Below are 21185 nucleotides of genomic sequence, written 5' to 3'. Positions count from 1 at the left end.
GAATATTTGTCTACCACTATGAGACACTACACCAGTCTCATTCTTTAAAACAAGCTGAAAATCCTAATTTTCTTCTTCCACCCCCATTCTGAGCACATTTTACAGTGACCAGACCATTTTACAGAGTGACCATAAAGAGCATCCTGAGCATTTTTATTTATTTTTTGGTTTTCTTAGATATGTTATTTCTTAGATACAGACAGTAGATACAGACAGTATTAGGTGTTTAGATTATTGTTTAGTTTTGTTTGATTATTTGTTTGTTTGCGTGAGTTTCTTTTTGCGCTGTTACTTATTGTTACTTATGGTGTTTTTGTAAATCTACCTATAATGCTTTGATTGTGTATGTTTATGCCTCATTTTTTTTATTGTTATATACTGAGCGGACCCCAGGAAGAAGGGATCCAAATAAATAAATACATTCGCATCGCTGTCTGGTTTGGGACTGCACCACCCTGGATCACAGCAGCCTGCAGTGGATAGTGAGGACAGCTTCCCTCCATCATAACAATTCACACCACACAGTGAATCTGCGAAGGATGACGCCACACACCCTTCACACATGCTTCTTCCCTGTGGGAAAAGCTATGGGAGCATTCGGGCCAACACAACTAGACTGTGTAACAGTTTCTTCCCTCTAGTCATCAGACTCATGGACTTCCAAAAACTGGACTGAACACAATACACACACTCACTCATCGCAATCAAATCAAAAACTTTATCCAGCCCACTGCACACACATATGACACAGTGTGCCATATGCCGAAGCGTCCTCGGGCAAGACACTGAACTCCCAGTTGCTCCCAGTGCAACTGGCACTGGTGTGTGAATGTGTGTGTGCTTGTGTGAGCGAATGGGTGGATGTGTGTCTGACTGTAAAAGCACTTTGAGTACCTTTGAGTAGGTAGAAAAGCACTACTACCATTTGCATCTGCATATTTGTACGCTCTACACAGTCAACTGTCTTCATAGGCTTGCACACATGCACTTAATGCCGACTCCCCTGTGTTGTACTTAGGCCTCTGTCTTCATGTAGCTCCATGATAATGAACTCGTTTCATCTCACTACCTGCTATAAATGGTTAAAATGACAATAAAAAAAAAACTCTTGAACCTTGACATTGACTACTTGAAAACACACGCAAAAGATCAAAATTTAGTGCTGAAGAAGCAAGATTTACTGCTGAGAAGTGTCTCAAAGGCAGTGCATTATTCCACCAATACTTCCCTTCCAGGGAAGATCCTTCCTCCTGTTATGCTCAGTGAAGTCTCTGAAGACTTCCACTGATTAGGTGTCTTGACAACAGTCTGCATCACCAGTACAGCAGGAAACGAGGTCAAAAACACATTCAGTTCACTTCCCTTGTTTACCTCCTGCTTTACTTTCTTGTGGAGTCCACTAGTAAAGTTCCACTGTTACTGTCTAATGGAAATTAGGCTGCACTTGCTGTGAAGCATTAAAAGTAGAACCATTCTGCATTTAAACGGGAAGCAACAGCTACACAGCTTTTACATCAGATTTTAAGAGGCGACATCTTCCAGATGAAGATACAATAGTCATTAGGAAATTACAAATAGTGAAAATGTTTTTGTTTTGTTCAGTTCCCTAGCACTGTGATGGACTGGTGACTTGTCCAGGGTATACCCTGCCTCTCGACAAGTAACAGCTGGGATAGTCTCCAGACCACCACCAGCATTGCACTCCGAATATTACTGCAACTGATTTGTTGCAGTGCTGCTTTTGTGCGAGTGCATTTCACCCACTGGACCTCTGGACCCTCTGATATGTGATAATGTAAGAATAAATACACACCCTCTCGTGTTATAAGAAGAGTAGCAAGAGTACAAGTTTCTTGTTGTAACATGATCAATTTGCATGTTGTGCCAATGGTAAAATATCATCTTGCCTGAGAGATCCAGAACTAAACAGCAGATGGCAGCAATGCGCATATGTGGCCCCGCTTATTTACCCTCCAGTCCAGTAGGCGGCGGAAATGTGCCAATTGGATTGCCAACCGACAATAAAACCCAATGGAAGAAGACTTTACAGTTAGATACATAGGAGAAGTGACGGAGAAACTGCTACTTAATATCTGTCTTTGTGATTCAAGCTGGCGGTACTGTATTTCCAGACGTCGTTCAAAGGTAAGTGAACGCTCCGGAAAAGACATTAGAGGGAACGCGTTGGTAGTTAGCAAGGCCTACGGTACGGTGACTTCCTCTAAATGTGGCCGTCAAAACAGCGCCTTTCACTTCTCAGACATTCCGACCGCCTCATGACCGGAGCCGAAGACCTCGCTGCTTTCTGACAGAGCAGCACTGACCGCTGCTGACACTGCAGCAGTTCACTAACCCCGCTTTGCAACTGTTGTCAAATATGTGCAAGCGTCATTCGTTGTCAGCTGCAATGGGAATGCAATTACTTGTTCGCATGTTTTAGCTAGCTAGCCCAACAAAACTACAAGACGTTGAAGAGATAAACAGACGGCAGCATGACGTCAGAGTGTGTAGGCGTGGCTTAGATAAGACTCAGACTAAACTTTTCAACTTGTTACTAGATTCCTCAGGTGTTTGTGTCCTAGGTGACACTACATGGGAACTAATGTTTGATTTTACATTGGCGATACTGTATTATTAACACGCCTTTGCAAAATAGCCCTCAATTTATTTCTAGATGTTAAAGCGTAGTATTTTATACAGCCAGTCGATGGAGCGACTGTAAATGTGTTGGTGACAAAAAGGTGCTATTTGACTTCCTGGGATAACATTATGACCACCTTTCTTTATTGTGTAGGTCTCCCCTGTGTCTCCAAAACAGTTGTGTGTGATCAGAGAATGGACATGAGTCTTCTGAGGGTGTCCTGTGGTGTCTGGAAACAGAATGTTGTTAGTGGGGGTCTTTAGGTCCTATGGGTTGAAGGGAGGGACCTCTGTGGATCATCCCACAGATACTTGATCAGTTTGGGATCTACTGAATTTGGAGGCCAGATCAACACCTTGTGCTGTTTTTCATGTTTTGTGAGTTGTTCCTGTGTGTGTGTGTGTGTCAGGCTGCATCCATGAAGCATAGGTAGGAATAAACTGTAGCATTTCCCCTTTTAGATAAGGCCATTCTAAGGCCACAGAGCTATAGCTAGTTGAAATAAATATACTGCTGTTTTGAAGTAAACTCAGAGAAATGATCTCCGTACTGCATTCCATTTAAACACATGCCCCTTTAAGCAGCAGCTGTGTGTGTGTCATTATAGTGTGGCAGTGGTTCATACAGTACATACATTGTTCAGAATACTCAGTTGCAGCCCCCATTTCTCATTGACCTTCAAGTGTGTGATTTCATTGGGGTTGAAAGGATATATATATTACATAAGTTCAGATTTTGCTCTTTATTCCCAGATATAAAGCATTCAAGCAGATCTGTCTGTGTTTTGTGAGTGTCAGTCAGTCAGTTGTGACTGATGCACAGTAAATTGTACAGTGAGAGAATGAGTGCTTCAGGGCTGGGTAGTGTCGAATGCCTGCTAGGATTCTAAGGCTTGTTTTCTTGCTATTTCCTCCCTTAATGCTGGAGGTTATGAGAAGCTCTGTATTTATCTGATTTTCAATGCGTACATTCTCCACACTTGATGGATGTTATTTGATTTTCGTTTTGTGTGATTTTAGCTTGTCCCAGGCCATAATCTCCTATAGTTATGACAGAAACATCATGTAAACGTTGTTGTTGATGTAGAGATTTGGAGACCAAAAACAGACAGACATTTATCATATTGTTGTGTACATACTGTATCAGTGCTTAGTTGTGTGGTTTGCAGAGAAGGGGGTTGTGGATCTATTCTGAATCCCCTCTCTTGTTTCTGTAGATGGGAGATGCCCAGTGAGACCTTAAGAGCATCCTCAGCATTCGACTGTCTGCCATCATGACGACCAGTCACTGCACACTGTTGCCAGAAGTTTTGCCAAGCCAGTGCCTGTCAGTCCATGTGAGATCCCAGTCAGAGCTGGACCTTGGTGAAACCATGTGTGGGTGCTCTGAGGAGCCACCTCTGCCTGGTAAAACCATGGAGGAGTGCAGCGTGTCCACCAGCGACCAGGTTCAGTACTACGCACAGATGCCGACTGGGCTGGAAGGTCAACTGATGTCTGCAGGGATGGATGCTTACAGCAAACAGCAGTAGGTCAAGGATTGTGCCTTAATTCAGCTTATAAATAGTCCAGGTCACTCTGACATGACCAACTCAACTTACAGCTGCTACATCTTGATAGGTTTTGTTGTATTCAATATACTGCATACACACTGTCAGCGTACAAGATACATTATACATACATCATTCAAGATGCCTGTGTTTTAATCTTAAAAACTGCTATATTTTACATATAACTTAATAAAAGGTTTATATATAACTTGCATGGATTCAGTTGGCAATAGTTAGAGGGCAATAATACAACCGGTATCATCAAAACTGCCAAAAAATCCCCCAAATCCCAAAAGCAGACAAAAATGAGAGCCAGCTGAAATAGATGGACAGAGAAAGAGCCCTTATGAATGGCAAGTTCAGCTTCAAAGCCCTGTGAGATGGTTCTCTTGACAAGAACTATGACACTATTGACACTATTCCAAAAATACTGTATTTGTGAGTCTTTGTGTATATTATCATAATATTACCACTAGTAATATTGCAAAAACTAAATAAGCAGTGTTCTCAATTTCCCCTTTTTGCCTTTCCTTCATGCATGTATTTAATTTATGCACACACAGTGTGATAACACACATTTGCATAAATTAAGCATATTTGTCTCCTCTCCTTTTGAAAAGAGTTATAAAAAATGTATCCCTTCCCCGTCTCACACTTCTGAGTGCAGAGTCTGTAGTTGAAGGACACCTGTCCCTGGTCAATTAGTATTACTGGCTACAATTACACCATGAAGACAAAAGAAACCCCAAGTGTCTCAGAGACGGGTCTAAAGAGTTTTAATTGCATCCAGGGTACTCCCAGGCTTCTTTGATTTCCTTGATAACTCTGAAATTTGTTGCATGACTTCTACTACAGGAGTACATGTATCTGGAAAAAGTACACACTGGCACAGTAGTTAATGTAATGCATCCGTCTCATTCTCCTCCCCAGTGCCATACCAGAGAACCCAATGTGCCGTATCTGTCATGACAGTGGAGCCCAGGAAGAGCTGCTGTCCCCCTGTGAATGTTCGGGGACTCTGGCCACCATCCATCGCAGCTGTCTGGAACACTGGCTGTCTGCCTCAGGGACCAGCTTCTGTGAGCTCTGCCACTACCAGTTCACTGTGCAGAGGAAGTCCAGACCGCTTCTCGAGGTAGAGGACGGTCTGGAAGATTAAGTTTCACTCATTTGTTCCCTCACATTTGACGCTGTCTGCTTTAATTCTTGGTGGTGTAGTGGCTACAGAATCCCGGGCTTCGGCAGGAGAAGCGCACACTGTTTGGTGACATGGTGTGTTTTCTGCTCATCACTCCTCTGGCCACCATCTCTGGCTGGCTCTGCCTTCGTGGTGCCATAGATCACCTCAACTTCTCCAGTCGAATGGAGGCTGTGGGGCTCATTGCATTGACCGTTGCCCTCTTCACCATCTATCTTTTCTGGACTCTGGTTGGTATCCAAAAGCATGTTTGTGGGTTTGTGTTTGTGGGTGTTATACGTTTTTATTACATAAGCTATACATACAGCATAAGATCAGTAAGACAGGGGTGTTGAATGGATTTAAGTTTAGATTTTAACCTATAATAACGTATAAATAATGACATATTATTCAATAATGAAATAACTTCCCTTTGTTTTAACGCACAATATGGAGATATTTTCATTTAATGAACTACCCTTTTGTAACACATTTTTTTATACAACACAATCTGAAATTTCTTAAGAAAAATAAGTCAAGTAAAGACCTTTTGATGTGAATCCCAAAAGAGTTTAGGCTTTTCAGAGGTATAGGTTCTTAATTGTGTAGTACTATCAGAGCAGTTTCAGGAAGGATTTCTGCTGCATCACATCATGACCAGCCATAATCTTCAAGATCTAACCTCAGCCACACTGAACCATAGACTGTGTAAAGATGGATGACAGCTACTCTAAAATGAAGCCAAAGAAAGTAGAGCTCCCTCTGGTATCTGGCTTCAGTATGGGAAAGCTCCACCCCCTCCATGTTAGTGGATGGGACTTGGGCCATGCCCTGAACTCTCTCAGGGCACGGCCCTGATTTCAACATCAACCTAACTGCCAAGTAGCAGCTGTACTGAGTGTAAAGCTACATTCATGTACAGTTTCTTTTCATTGGTGAAAGCATTTCAGAGTGGTCTTTTGAAAGCAGCTTGTTATGGTTATGCTACATCTCTGCCTGAAGTCACCACTGCATGTAAATGCTGCGCTTTTTAATCCACACAGCTGTATTCGCGGGAGTCTGCTGGATCACATCTTCTGATACTTTACCAGTAACTAAACTAAACTAAACCTTGGTACACGTCTGCGATCAGTGGGAAAATATAACAGGCATGTCATTATTTTCTGACAGGCAAAGCAACATTTCAGATTACTGAGAAATGGTCATATCAGTCAGCAATCATCAGGGCAGACCTAGCTCAACGTCAAAACACACACCTCGTGTAAAGTCTCACATTTGATGCCTGTGAGCTCTTCAGAGAAGTAACGGTGTTCTTCTTGCTGATGCATGGTGCATCTGCTGTGCTCTACTGGTGGGCTTCAAATGATGGTACACATTGTGGTGAGCGTGTGTTGCAGTATGCGACATCCTGAATGCTGGTGAAAAACGTCACACAAGTTAATGCAACTGAGGGCTGCAGCTGAACTGAATTAGTTTTTCAGTGTGGTCTAGCATTCGTGTTGGTTGTTAACAGATTACAATCTGCCTCTTCATGTCTTGTGACAGGCCTCCACTGTAAATAACCAACCTTTTACTGGTAATTAAAGCTCCGTGTATGAATGTGGGCAAGTCTTAAGTTCCAGCAACATATTATACTGCACTTGGGTTTCACTTGTTTATTTCCCAAGCATGGAATGTCAAGAAGTTATTGTATTTCTGCTGAACAGCACTAACCATGCACAGTGAACTCATGTACAGTAGTGGAAAAAAGTTTTCAGACACCCCATGCATTTATGAAATATTGTATTAAGAATCACTCTTAGGCCTTTGAGTGCAATTTATTTTAGTACAGTCACAGATAAAATACTAAACAAATCCTAAAACAACCATTGAAAACTTAAAATTGATTGGTTCCACAAAAGTACCTGAGATATTTTCTGTTGTTGTGCTTTGTGTCTGTATACAGCCAGTACATTTGAAAGTTCTTCAGAGATAAAAATAGCTGTAACAAGGAACCTAACTCAGGAAACACGCCCCAAGATACAGATTCTCTGAAGAAGATTTTGTGGTCAGATTAGTTTATCTTCCTCCTGCTAATGTGAGGGTACACAGAGGCCAGGTGAAGCATTATCTCCAGCATGTACAATACCTTCTGTAAAAACTGGTGGAGGCAGGGTCATGGTTTGGGGATGCATGAGTGCTGCTGGTGTTGGTCATCTCACTGTCTGTGATATTATGCCATCCTTGAAACCCACATGCTCCCCTCTGCATGTGCTCTGTTCCATCAATGTCTAAACTGGAAGTTTTAACAAGATAATGCCTCTGGCCACACATCCGGGGTCAGTGAAACTTGGCACAGAATCCAGGCACTGCGGCGTATTTAATGTCATTTTATTACTGCAAAATTCATTTTAGTTAGTTCATCATGAAGATGCGTTTCAGGCGACATCCTAATGTGCAACATGTCTTTCACAGGTATCTCTCAGGTATCACTGTCGACTGTACAGTGAGTGGCGTCAGTCCAATCAGAAAGTGGTCCTCCTCCTTCCCAGGTCACGCGGTGATGCCTCGGCGCTGCACTCCTTACAAGGCCTTTCCCAGCGAGGGAAGCAGCCGCTCAAAGAGTCGGTCGTGTGAGCAGAGACCGCTCCGGACAGGCTCTCGTTGGACCCTGTTCGTCTTCTCTTCTCGTTGCACTTTAAAGCTCTGATGTTTTTCTAGAGCTGATGTCACGTGTGTGAATGGCCACAGGTAAGATGGTCCAAGCAGCACTTTTTTCACAAACTCACTGTGAACATAGTGAAAGGTTGTCTGATAGAAGCTGTCAGCTGATGAAGCAGCCACCCCGGCTCCTGATTGGGACTGGAGAGTTTCGCTTGACAAACAGAAGTAAAGGCTGTGACAGTAATCCACAGTAACAGATCTATGTAAAAGCTCTTTGAAATTTGACTTTAATAATGGACACATTATGGCTCTAGTATTACTTAAAGAACAGTTTGACATTTGTAAAGTCCAGTTTCAAAACAAAGGCTGTTCCTTTAAGGACCATTAACATGGAGGAAAAGATGAACCCATTTGATATGAAGTTGGTTAAACTCTTTTTGGAGAGAGCTACACGTCTCAACTGAATCACAGCCTTACAGTCGTCTGCTGTTACAGGTGCATGTATGCCAACAGCTGCAGTCCGTGTGATTATGTCCCGTCTTTGGCACTTTTATTGATTAAACCAAAGGTTATTTTTTTATGTCAAACATTTTTGCTTGTTCAGGTTCATGTGTGTTGATGTAGAAAATAAAATACAATGTCAATACAATCAAGCTGTTGTGATCATTTTAGATTGTAGATTGAGCTCATGTGAATCTCATGTACATTCTGATCCATTGTTTCCACTTACTGATAACAGAACTGAGCCTGTGCTTTCCCACTGTTACGAGTTCAAATAAAGTCCAGAATATAAAGGAAAATGGAAAAATGATGCAGAAAAAATCCAGGTCCAGGCACTAATTTAATGGGCTGGAGTCATTAAAAAAACACCTACACATTTTCTGCGCCTTCTTTAGAGTGTGGAGACAGCGAACAAGAGTAATTGTGAAGCCCAGGATATATTCTAACCATGGATAACAACTGAACATGATTAAGAATGTTAAAGATAAACTGTCAATATTGATAATCCAACTTTATCCACATATTTCAAACTGAAGCTCCATAGAATGATTTTTAGAGACTGTAAAATCCTGAAATATGCTCAATTTGACTGGAAATATCTAGAAATTATACATTCAACTAGGAACTTAAACTCCCATCTGCTTTGAAATCAGTATAGCTCAGAATGAAAAGGAAATCACATTGATGCTCATGAATTACACTGCATTATAACTTTTTGTTACAGCTTTAAACACATTTTCCTATGTTTCATGCAACACATGTAAGCAATCCATATTGGTTTCAAATACTTAATATATCAGAATTTATTTCCAACATGTTATTATGAATTCCACTGTTGTAACCTGAGAAAGGTTCTGGAGAGCACAAAGTTCTTGTTTTAATTGTTCAGAAAACATGGTGCTGTTATGGCAGGTATTAAGTGTAAGGTGTTGCTGCACAGGAACTTCATGTAATGCAACAAACTTAGACTCTGCACCCCACACACTTCCTCTCATCTTTACCCTGCTCCGCTCTTAACATCTTACACACTTCTGTAACATCATGGCACCTATTTTAAAAGTGTGAGAAGAAGTTCAGACTAATTAAGGTCTGTTTGCAGAAAACTAAAAGGACGTTTTTCATAACTCCACACTGGTCTTCCTGATTTTAATCCTTGCCTCGGTGCTTCACATCTCATGCTGAATCCAGATCTGGTCATAGTGTGTCCTGTCTTTCTGAGCAGTAACATTTATGCAAATATTTTTCTTTATCGAGACTTAAGCTACTCAGTCTTGCCATTTTGTAGTTTAAATGCGTGCATCTGCCAACACTTTTAGGTTCATTTGACTTGAGCATTTTAACACCTTTAGTTGCATGGTTACCTCATCCCTTTTCATTGCACCTTAACATCTGACATCACTTTAACATCAGGCTGCCCTCAATTTCTAATCAGCTAGCCACATGTGAGCTCTTACATGTCCAACCAACGTGTCAAAAGAGTGAAATCTGTTCCCTACAGTTCTATCGATCTTGGTACAATTTAATGTTATATGCATTATTGCATTTCAGTGTGCTGATAATTTCAAATTGTCCAAAACCTCACAATGAGGACTGTGCATACAACAAAAATGTTTGGCAGAACAACTTGAAATGATTATTTTCAAGTTAGTTATTTGCGGATGTCTACTTTTCTAAAAATGTATTTCTCACTGTCCCCGTCCTCACAAGTATATAATGAATGGGAAACGAAGTAAAATACAAGAAAACATTTAATCCAACTATGAAGATTACAGACTCAATAGCATGCATAGTAACACACAGCACAAAAGGTACTTCAAACACTTCAAAAATGTCAAAAGGTTAAGAATACAATCAACACTTCTTAATTAGTGGTGCAACGCTTATTCTAAGTCAGCAAAGAGAAACGTGTGGGTGCTGCATGATATCACATTAAAGAACTCTGTGTAAGAAAGTGATTAGAAAATCTGTTAAATGATTTCAAGCCACAGAAAATGCAGACTTCCTGTTGGAAACTGGCCCGTGCCATCACTGTCAGTTCATTTTTGTAGTGTCTGTAAGGTCTGATTACTAAACGGTAGATACTACCACCAGGAGTCACCAAAGTCAATTTTAATTTCAATCCTACACTTAAGAGGGGATTTAAGATTATGCAACAAATTTAACAATCTGTCATATCACTACATTCTAAATTCCATCATACATTGCTTGTATGTTGTTTTTTCTTTAGTCTATTAGACCAATGCCACTGAACAGCATATACCATGCTGTCATTCTGACATTGTGTCCAGTCAAGGTCCAGAAAGCTGGAAGAAGTAACTTATTACACCAACTCTTGTTACCAAAGAGATTCTAGTGTACTGCTTTGCTTATATTTTTTTTTTATTTTTTTTTATTTTTATTTAAAAATCATACAGTAGGTTTTAGATAACTGACACACTGACCTAGACCAGCTGATCTACAGGGATCACTGGCATATTGTTGCTTTTGTTGTGGCTTTAAATGCCTAAAATAATAGCATCAATAACATTAATAATAAAATGATATACAAAATTAAAATAAAATAAAAAAAACACAGTACATGACTCATTGTTTTCACAGCCCATCCTTGAGTTTAGTTCCGTGTTGCTTGGTTTCAAGAAAGAAAAGGTTCTGAACTACAAATACATATTTTGTTCAATAACCATGTTGTTTTGGTTTTCCCAGATGAAATCATCTACAAAAAGCAGTTTTGCATTTCATGACAAACAAAGAGATAAAATAAAGTCATACATTTTGCTGAAATACACTACAAAAGATAGAAAAATAGTTCTAGTATTACAGTTGGCAGCAGACTGGCTGGGCTCACTGGAAGAGGAAGAGGAGGAGGAGGTGGTGGCTGGTTGGTGCTGTTAGATCACATGATGGAGCAGCCTCTCTTGGCAACGCGAGGGTCTCCCTACGGAGTCACCACAAACAATCAATCATGGTCCCATTCAAACACAATGCTACGGTCAGGCTGTTTACAAGTTTTAGAGCATAAGTTTCAGACTATAATTGTAATCTTAACATCTAGACCAACTTTGAGGTTTGAAGAAATGTCTAACCATGAGGAGATGTAATGAGTGGGAGCCTGGAGCCATCTTTATACTGTGACAACTGAGCAAGTTTACTGCAATGTGGGATGTGTGGGATACCTTTAGCAGCTGCACTTAAATTGTCTGTGTACTGAGCTGAAGCCTCACCTGTTGGTGGAAGAGGTCCTCCTCAATGGCTTCTACTCCATTGTCGTCATCATCTTCATCCTGCTCTTCTACTACAGTCTTGTATGTAGTGGTTCTCTTTGCCACTTCCTGCCACACACAAAATAGGTGTCAGGACACCCAGCATCCAAACTAACACACAACTGTTCAGTTGCTTTTTCCAGGAAAAAAACATGATCAGTGAAAATAACACGACTAGACAAAGCACAAGGCACAAAGCATAAGTGGAGATGGTGGATGGAGGTGTGTGCATTCCCTCACCTCTCCTTGGGGGTTGATCAGTGCCACATGGACGTCTTCCCCTGAACCCCAGGATGACTGGTTCTTCCACACCAGGTCTGTGGGAGGTTTGGAGCTCACACCAGCATCAGATGCCCAGACCTACCCACAAAGCCTCACAGTTATATTCAACACAATGCCATACTGACAGACTGAGGACACACACACTGGTAGACTGGGGCCTGTCTGTGTGGGTTTTCTCCACGTATTCCTGCTTGTTTTCACAGTCTGGTGACATGCGTATTAGATTAAGTGGTGATTCTAAATTAGCAGTAAGTGTGGATGTGTGCGTCTGTCTCTCTGTGTTAGCCCTGTAATAGACTGTCACAGGGTGCACCCCGCCTCTCAATCAGTGAGAGCTGGGATAGGCCTCAGGCCCCTGTGATGGTCTAAGGATAAGCAGTAATAGATAATGAATGGAAAAACACACACACACCACATTATTAAAATCCAAACATGGTTCCTCTGCTAGCTTAGTACGCTGTAAACACAACAACTATTTGTAATTTATGTTCAGTGTTACAGTTGCTGAAGTCCTTAAAAGGCTGAGGAGGATCAGAACAAACTCTTACCGTGACTTTCTGCCCAGCCTTCAGGACAAATTTGGGAGTGAACTTGTAGGTGGCCTCAGCATTTCCAATGGTCTTTACCATCTCATAGCCCACCATGGCCTGATCCTGAGACAGATAATGATGGAGAAATAAAACACTAAATCTAATAAACAAAAGACAGCAGGTAACTAAAAGCATATAGGACAAAACCCCCACCTCCTGTCCACTGTTGTGGAGGCAGATGAACTTGCCATCGGTGTCAATCTCTTCAATGGAAATGGATCCTGTGGCTGAAGCAGAGTGAGAGATGGACACTGAGCTGCTGGCTTCCTGTTCCTCCACATCAATGCGCTTCCTCTTTCCCCGAGTGGTTTGCACACTGCGACTGCTGGATGAGGCTCGAGACACTGTAACTCGAGATGAAGGACTGGGAGACAGCTTCAGTCTGGGGAAGAGAGAAAGTGTGTCAAAAGACAAAAAAAAAAAATATACACACCACCACTCTGAGGACCCTCACCTTTCTTCTTCTCCCTCCAGAAGTTTGCGGTAGGCATTGATCTCCATGTCCAGAGCCAGTTTAACATCAAGCAGCTGTTCATACTCATTCAGCTGTTCATGCATCTTGGCTTGGATCTCAGCCACCTCACGGTCTTTCTCTGCCAGAAGCTTGCGGCTCATGTCTTTTTCCTTCACCAGTGCTGCCTCCAGCTCATCTATACGATCACGCCAACCACGAGTCTGCATATAAACAAGGAGGTCAGAAATGAACACAGGGCATGAAGCAGACAACCAGTGTGTCATTTTGCAAGATATGATTTCAGATTTCTACAAATAAAACTGAGCCTGGTGTAAGACTTTGTGACCACTGCTGCGTGTATTTGTTTACTTTAAAGTATATTTAATGTATTTAACATGACTGGTGGTCAGTAAGAAAATTCAGTTATTATAATTGCTTAGTATGTCAGTAAATACATCTGAGCTCCAGAATACGGACAGCATTCATAACCGTTTGTTTTTAAAGGAGATTTTTTCATCTATCTCTCTCTCCTCTGCTCATTGTGTTGTGACCACACATAGAACCTATGTAGAGAGGATGCATGAGGCATAGTAATGTTTATCACTTTAAGACTTTAAGTAACCCATCAACAGCCCTTTATATTAACATTCTTTATAATATTATTATTACGTCTGAAATAAAGAAATAAAGATAAATTAAGACAAAAACTGAAGAATCAGTAGGACCTGAAAACACACTTGTTAAGCTACTTCATATTTACTTGAACTAAAGACGGAGCAAAGCTGATGCATCTGTGCTGGCAAGAGGAGGATCTGTTCAGCTCAGTACAGCCGATCAAAAGAGATTGTTTCATCTAAACAGACCTTTCTAAAATCTTTATGTTATATTTAGCCCTGAGATAAACATTTAGGATTTTACAGGGTTCTACTAAACATTGCTAGTTAAGAATCTATTTTGTCAAAAAGCAAACATTTGCTGAGTAAAATCAAGTGTCAACCTCCTTCTGCAGTCCGGACAGCTGGGCAGTGAGGCTCTCTATCCTCATGGCAGACTCTCTGATCTCCTCTCGGGCCGAGTTGGCAGATGCTCCGTTCATCTCTGATAAACGCTGCAGGTCTTCTAGCTGGATAAAAACACACAAATGGTTCGAAATTCAGCAACATCAACATCAAAACGATTTCCTTCACATCACACCCCGAAAGAGGAACCGAGACGCGTCACTCACTTCCTGACATGCAGGAAGTTAGTAAAGTGACATTTAATACGTCGGTAACTGTTCTACAAACGCTTGTTGTCGTATTTCTAGAGCGTAAAAATACAGATTGTTGCACACTTGGGTCCCATTTATGAAGAATGGTTTAATCCTGCTTGTCAACATACTAGAGAAAGCATGTGATAGTGTGTTGGCAAAAACATTTCAACATTTATTATCATGTCAGTAATCAAGCAGTTGGACACCTGACTCCTGCCAAACAAACATTAATTCCTTCGATCATGTCTTGGATTTTTATTTTAATGTTTGGTGGATCAAACTAAAGGTCCATGTAATGTAAAATCAGAATTACACCCATGTCTGTCCTGCCTCCTGTTTATGGAATAAAATCCTTTAGATTCACTTTTCATCACTGAATTTGCAGCTTAACACATTGCAGGTAGACAGCTCAGGAGTATTGTGTGATTTTCTTTGAACAAAAAATAATTTAGACAACTCTGTGTCAATGTTGTTGGGGGCTTTTCTGTTACTGTGGAAAATCTGGTTTCACACCTTTTGGATGACTGGTGTGGCTGAGTGGGATCAAATCCCTGCTGTTACCTAATATTTGATAATGCACAGTCAGGTAGAACCACAGAATGTTTCCAACATGTTCTTGTTAAATTACAGGAGTGTTGTTTTGACATACTTGGACCATGTAGTGCAGTTACCACTATCAGCAATAACAGTTTATTCTGTGGCTATAAAAATGACTTCTAATTGAATCTTCTGAGGCACCTGTACAAAGTTTCTGTTATGGCTCATCAATTATACAATGCAATAAATTTTTTAAAAGCTTTTGAGGGAAGTTCAATGTACGAGTCAGTGAGTTCACATTCCTCCTGTCACAGCCATTACACACAGACTATCAGGATAGAAATTGAAGCTCAAATGTTTTCTTGAAAAGCAGTGATAACAGTACAAGGATTTTAAGAAGTGCAAGAATAAAGGTTAGTCCAATGGAACTGATATGATACAAGTCAAGAAAGCTGTTGATTGTAATGTACCTGCAGTAACCTAGAGTTTAAATTATTTTTAGCTTTCCCATTAAGCAAAGCTCAAAATAAACATTAGTGCAATTTAGACACAGGTCCTAAGTGTTGGAAGAAAATGTCAAAGAGAGAATTTCACTGAGTATAAATTGTTGACCATCAGTGTGAATTATTTAGAAATAATCACTAATACATATTTATTTATATGAAACAAACTTTTGATGCCACACATGGACAACGCTAATATTTTTTTTGCTTTGGGATGAACGCCTCAAGTGAATAAATAAAGATGGACGTTAAGACATTTGACATTAAATAATTATCATTATATTTGAACAACAACAAATGTAAGCTGTTCAGGTATGCGTTGTTAGACTCCTAGAATATATATTTGTAAGACTTAAGACTAGAAGGCATTTAATGAAACTATATCTGCACAACATTATGATGTTACGGAGAAGTTGGACCTTTAGAATTAAAAATGTCATTCTAATGTCATTCATGTCAAATTCTAATCAGTTCATTTTTGAATCCCAGTGCAGGTTGGGGCCCAATTTGAAGAGATATTGCATCTGTCCATGTTTATACCTCCAGCCATGGATTTTGTTGGCAAGGAGAAATAAAAACTTTGTCTTTATAGTTCTCTGATACTTATATACTTTATATTTGTAGTGGTTTAGAAAGATAAATAAAATTAAAATAAAAAGGCTCTTGTGATGCATCTAGATGTGGAAGCAGATCTGGTTTCTCTAAGGACTGTTATATTTGTTACTGATGTTTGTTAGATGGACAACTACCATTATAATTTATACTATTATGTATAAATATAATATATACTGAAGAATTACTTATTTCTACTCCTTTTCAGACATAATATTATTGGATGGATATCCATGTCTTGTTTAAGTATTTGCTGTATAAGTTTACTCTTAATTTTGTTGTTCTTGATTTTTCTTTTTAGTCCTTACTTGTTGTTGTGAATCTATTGTAATCCCTAATCAAATCTTTTTTCAGACTGAATGAAATATGATGTGAAATGTGTATGGAGGACATGTACAGATTATGAGGCTGGGTGTGTCCATACTTTGGCCACGTAGGTGCTCGCCATGTTGTCTTTGTAGATCTTGATCTGCTCCTCGTTCTGAGCCCTCATCTCAGCCAGGGCCTGAATCAGTTTATATTCATACTCTTCCTTCCGTCCAGAGTCCACCTCCACCAGTCGGGTTTCGTACCGCTCTCGGGCCTCCTTCACTTCCTAAAGCACAGTACACAGTCTTTGTTCAGGCAATATTCTGAGGTGACATTGTGACCACCGACCATTGAAACACAGTGTACCCGAAGGGCTTGGACACCTCAGCTGAGGTAATTAATACCTTCTGTACTTTTGATGAGCACTGTTGTGACAACTGCACCTCCAAACTCCAAGAATAGAGTATGGCTACAACAGGCTATAATATCAATTGGAGGCAAGTCAATACAGTGGAATTTTAAATCACAATTCATTTTATTGCCTTGTTTGTTCATACATACTAACCAAATGCATAATGTTAAATACTTTTCTACTTTCCTGGCCAACTAAATGAATGGATTTGAGGCAGAATATTTTACAAGTGTAAATGCAACAAATGAGAAACTGCTCTGACACAGAGTATAATAGCCTTAGTTAAAGACATAACACATAACCCAATGAGCTACTGATGTTAAAAGTCAATGTGAGCATCACCACTCACTGCTCAAAATGAGGCCAACCATCCAAGAATCAAATACTTACTTCCTCGTGCATGCTCTTACGGAAGTCGTTTTCCTCGGTTAGACTCTGGCAGCGGTTTTCCAAGTCAACACGCAGAAGCATCTCCTCTCCAAGGTGCTTCTTGGTCTGAGCCAGACTTGTATCCAGCTAAAAAAAGCACAAAAACAAGGAAGGCTCAAGATAAACTCTTAGTAGCAAATGGGAATGAAAGCCATCATATTGTAGAGAAGTATACCTCCTGCAGCTGTTCTTGCAGGTCTGCCAGAGTGGCCTCCAAGCCCCTCTTTTCAGATAGTGCAGTAGCTAGCAGGGCCTCCTTTGAGTTCAGCTGAGCCTCCAACTCCTTCAGCCTGGCCTGGGCACCTGCTGCCTCATTATCTTTTTTATTGTAGCTAGACAGAGGAAGACAAAGAACAGTGAGTTTACAGTGCAGAACGCTGGAGACTGCTAGGAGAGTTAAAAGCCCAGAGTTAAGAACCTAACTGACACCTGTACTACCTCTAATGCCTTTATATTCCATTTATAAACATGCTACTCTGTTTATATTTTGTAGTATTCCATGCAATTTGGCATCTTTCTTTAACTGACGTTAACTACAACAGCAGCAAGAATTAAACCAAATAGACTGGCTTTACGGGCCCCCAAAAACTCGTGGAGAAACCAGTGTGGGCTATCTGCTAATAAATCAGTCACCGTGCTTTTTAAATACTGACATTGGCCACTGAAAACCCCATATGGCTCAAGCAATAATACATTCAGGCAAAAGTAATTCCATTCAGTCATCACTTCTGTCAGAAGTGTGTAGGAGTGCATTATCTGCAGACTTGCTCTCTGGCAACTATATTTTCTCTTTTTATTTTGCTGTGTTTGAGATGTTTCTGGGCTATAGCCTTTGGGCAAAGGGTGTGTAACCCTGAGCCAATAACCTCAAGCAGGGTGTGACAGCACAGCTTTATAAAGACATAGCAACATTTAAACAACTGCAGGTTTGTGTGTCTGTTTGACCAAGTGGGGCGGAACCCCTCCCCCACATAGAGTAAAGAGGCAGAAAGTGTGTTTATTTGGGCCTCAGAATTTAGCTGCCACCAGTCTGTCGCAGAGGAGAGGACTGTTGTTTTTACATTAATAAAATTAAATTTTTCTGATTTAACTAATTTAATTTAATGCCATCCCGGCTCCGAGTTTTGGTTACCTAGTCAATAGTGAAACTGTTTCAATGGGTTTGTGACTAAATGCTGTACTGTGCTGAAACTGTGTTTTCATGCGGTGCCTCTGGGTAACAATGGGCAGGTGGGATTGCTGTTCAAGTGCACAAACTATTTGAGGAATGCTGTGTGGTATGCATTCTATACAAAAAGTCAACACATCCTAAAAAGTGTAGACAATGGCATGTACCTGCATTCTTTGTCATGGCCAGCAGGGGGCAAGGCTCTAAAAACCTACATTATAAGTATAAAGTGATATGAATACCTGTTTAGCTTCATTAACTGCTAATTAAACTGTTCTCCATTCCACCAACTGAGAGGATACAAAATGTTAGTCTGGAGCCTTGTAAAGTGCCCTTTGACTGTAGGAGGAAGCCAGACTAAATCTACACATGCAAAGAAGACGCAAACGCAAAAATGCCCCAGCTGGCTAAAACACAGAAGTTCCTTGCTGTGAGACATATGTTAGCAATAAGTTGAAAAAAGAAAATGGTGGATATTTGTTGATTAAATATGCGACAATGTACTCCATAAACTAGTTAAGCAACAGACAGCACTGAAATGAGAACCCTCACCTGCTCCACATACTGAGTATATCAGAAAAATTGAAGTGTGCTCAGCTAGAGAAGGTTTGTGAGAACCCCATTTTTTGTTAATTACCCCAAGTATCTTTTTCTGCATTATTTGCAAAAATTTGTTTTCATATTGAACCAATACCTTTACTGTCATTATTGCATTACGTAACTTTATGGCCTATAAAGTTTAAAAAAAATTGTGCTGCATTCATTTAGACTAACAGCAGCAGTGGCTCAGGGCGACGGTCTTCCTGCCCATCCCGTCCAGCTACATTGATTTCAAATGATGTGAGATTTTTGTGAAAAATTATTACACTACATTTATACATTAATACATACACACACACACACGTGTGTATATATACATACACACACACACACACACACACACACATATGTATATAAAGATTTCAAGTAAAAGGCAATATACTACTAAAACCGCAGCTGAAACAACACACTTTCAGGAGGAAACGCACCCCATTGTCTATTCATGTGCTTTAGGTCAACAGTTGGGAGCAACAGTTGCTGCTGTCAAGCTGGGTAGTAAGCAAGTGACAACACACCACTCGTAGTGTGTACAGAAAGCATCAAGCCCAGTATTTGATTAATACAAGGTTGCTGTTTGTCCTCTCAAATACCTATTTGGTTAAATGTTTACACCAGAAAAAAACGCACATATTCCACTCCATTTGTTTTTAACTAACTTTACCAGTGGAACCCGAAGGTACCACGGGACCTTCTGCCAACGCCTTGCTCTCGACTTTTTTTTTTTTCTTCTTGTCACCATGAGGGGGTTAAAAGCAAATAAACATGGCTCACACATGCAAAAAAATGACAATTCTCTGTTAACAATAGCGGGTGGATAACGGTAACTTTTCATGAAAGAAATATAAGCGTATTTAGGAGTACCCCCGCTCCCTCCTTTTTTTTTTTTTTTTTTTTTTTTTTTTTTTAAAGTAGGCCGAGTTTGAATGACGCCAGACGAGAAAACGTAACCCCTCCACGGACTTACGTACGTAAGGCTGCAAAAGTGGCTCCAAAATCAAAGTCTGCACAGAGCTTGTGCTAATCATTCTGAGTTGGTTTTCGCATTAGACCCAAAAGCACGATTAAAGTTTTAAAGGCTTACTTCTGCAGAAGCTGCTCATGCTCGGATTTGATCTGTCCCAGCTCAATCTGCAGCCAGGCCCTTTCCTTGGAGGAGTCATCCAAAGACCTTCTGGCGTCGGCTAGCTCGGTCTCATACAATGATTTCAGCCCGGTTACTTCGCGGCTCCTCACCTCCTCCTTCTCGCTAATTTGAAGGTGGAGTATGTCGTTTTCGGACTCCAAACTACGAACTTTATCAATGTAGACAGCCAGGCGGTCGTTGAGGTCCCTGAGCTGCTGCTTCTCCTGCAGTCTGCTTATCCTGGTCGGGCTCAATGGTGTGCTGCTGCCGCACGTGCTTTTCTGGCCGGTAGGAGTTGCAGCCGCGGTCGCCATTGTAGCAGAGTGGCTAAATAACCCGTACGAAAGACAGAAACAAAGCCAAACCAAGATAACACTTGTGCAAGCGATCGAATTTAGACTGAGTCGCCGAGCAACAATCAGTATTTCCCAAAACAATCCTGATAGTGTATTCTATCTTTTCTTAACCGAAAGAAAGAGGGTTTGGCTTCCCAATATGGCGGCTTATTGAAAATGTTACGTTGGGTACAACCAGCCAATGGCGTGGCACGACGCAATGCGTTCTTTCAACTTCGATTTGGGGTTCGTTTGTAAATGTTCCTGTCGTATGCCGAATCAACCTGGAGCAGGCGGAGTCGATTTCTGTTACATAGATTGAGTTGGCGGCTCGCCCTGTACGTTGAATCCGAGCGGCCCGGCATCAGTAACGAGCGTTGCCGGACATTTTCATAACGGCTGAGTCTGAATTCGGTAATTTCCCTTGGACTGACTGCAGATCTAGTACAGGATAGAATACAATGGGGAAGGACCGGCGATAACTTTATGAGACTTTATAGTCCTTGTTTGTTCTAGTAATCCCCGAAAACAAAATAAATAGCACAAATATAGACCACTGTAATGACCCATAAATAAAATAGTTATTAATTATATAGACAAATTAATTGTTGATTGTTAAATGTAATTATGCACTCGGTGTTGTATGCAGTTGCTATACACAATATACTATACTATATTATATTATTACAATATTCAACTGTAATCATCTACTGTTTTCCATACTCATTCATTACATCTTGATGCGTTGTTTTCCACAGGCGTGGAAGCTTACTTTTTCTTTTCAGACTTCTTTGGTGCAGTATATCTT

General features: G+C 40.6%; 2 protein-coding genes across 4 annotated transcripts; one reads left to right on the top strand and one right to left on the bottom strand.

Annotated features, from left to right (window-relative positions):
- The first annotated feature begins 2008 nt into the window (after positions 1–2008).
- LOC124996413 (E3 ubiquitin-protein ligase MARCHF3-like) lies at positions 2009–8659 on the top strand. 3 transcript variants are annotated; one of them, XM_047569405.1, is made up of 5 exons: positions 2009–2145; positions 3858–4168; positions 5121–5325; positions 5409–5618; positions 7822–8659. In XM_047569405.1, exons 2-5 carry the CDS (start codon positions 3915–3917, stop codon positions 7981–7983), a joined length of 831 nt encoding a protein of 276 aa, XP_047425361.1. In that variant the 5' UTR covers positions 2009–2145; positions 3858–3914; the 3' UTR covers positions 7984–8659. The 3 variants fall into 3 exon arrangements, with proteins under 3 accessions (XP_047425361.1, XP_047425362.1, XP_047425363.1); XM_047569406.1 differs by lacking the exon at positions 2009–2145 and adding an exon at positions 2186–2741; XM_047569407.1 differs by lacking the exon at positions 2009–2145 and adding an exon at positions 2983–3018.
- Positions 8660–10241: 1582 nt separating this feature from the next.
- Positions 10242–20557, bottom strand: lmnb1 (lamin B1). Its single transcript, XM_047569404.1, has 11 exons — positions 20001–20557; positions 17327–17483; positions 17113–17238; positions 16426–16596; positions 14095–14220; positions 13098–13318; positions 12797–13025; positions 12602–12706; positions 12012–12131; positions 11733–11840; positions 10242–11446 (listed from the first exon to the last, which is right to left on the bottom strand). The coding sequence occupies exons 1-11, from the start codon at positions 20354–20356 to the stop codon at positions 11405–11407; spliced, it is 1761 nt and encodes a 586-aa protein (XP_047425360.1). The 5' UTR covers positions 20357–20557; the 3' UTR covers positions 10242–11404.
- Between the last annotated feature and the right edge of the window lie 628 nt (positions 20558–21185).

The sequence above is a fragment of the Mugil cephalus genome, chromosome 19 (genome assembly GCF_022458985.1).
Source record: "Mugil cephalus isolate CIBA_MC_2020 chromosome 19, CIBA_Mcephalus_1.1, whole genome shotgun sequence".
In the NCBI taxonomy this organism is placed as follows: Eukaryota; Metazoa; Chordata; class Actinopteri; order Mugiliformes; family Mugilidae; genus Mugil; species Mugil cephalus.
The sequence above is the reverse complement of the archived record's forward strand: the minus strand, read 5'-3'. Positions and strand labels throughout refer to the sequence as shown.

Coding starts and splice junctions, on each gene's coding strand:
- LOC124996413 (XM_047569405.1), top strand. CDS start 3,915: ATGACGACCAGTCACTGCACACTGTTGCCAGAAGTTTTGCCAAGCCAG. Junction 5,326..5,408: donor AGTCCAGACCGCTTCTCGAG/GTAGAGGACGGT, acceptor TTGGTGGTGTAG/TGGCTACAGAATCCCGGGCT. Junction 5,619..7,821: donor TCTATCTTTTCTGGACTCTG/GTTGGTATCCAA, acceptor TGTCTTTCACAG/GTATCTCTCAGGTATCACTG.
- lmnb1 (XM_047569404.1), bottom strand. CDS start 20,356: ATGGCGACCGCGGCTGCAACTCCTACCGGCCAGAAAAGCACGTGCGGC. Junction 16,597..17,112: donor GTAAGAGCATGCACGAGGAA/GTAAGTATTTGA, acceptor ACTGTGCTTTAG/GAAGTGAAGGAGGCCCGAGA. Junction 14,221..16,425: donor CGAGCACCTACGTGGCCAAA/GTATGGACACAC, acceptor GTTTTTATCCAG/CTAGAAGACCTGCAGCGTTT.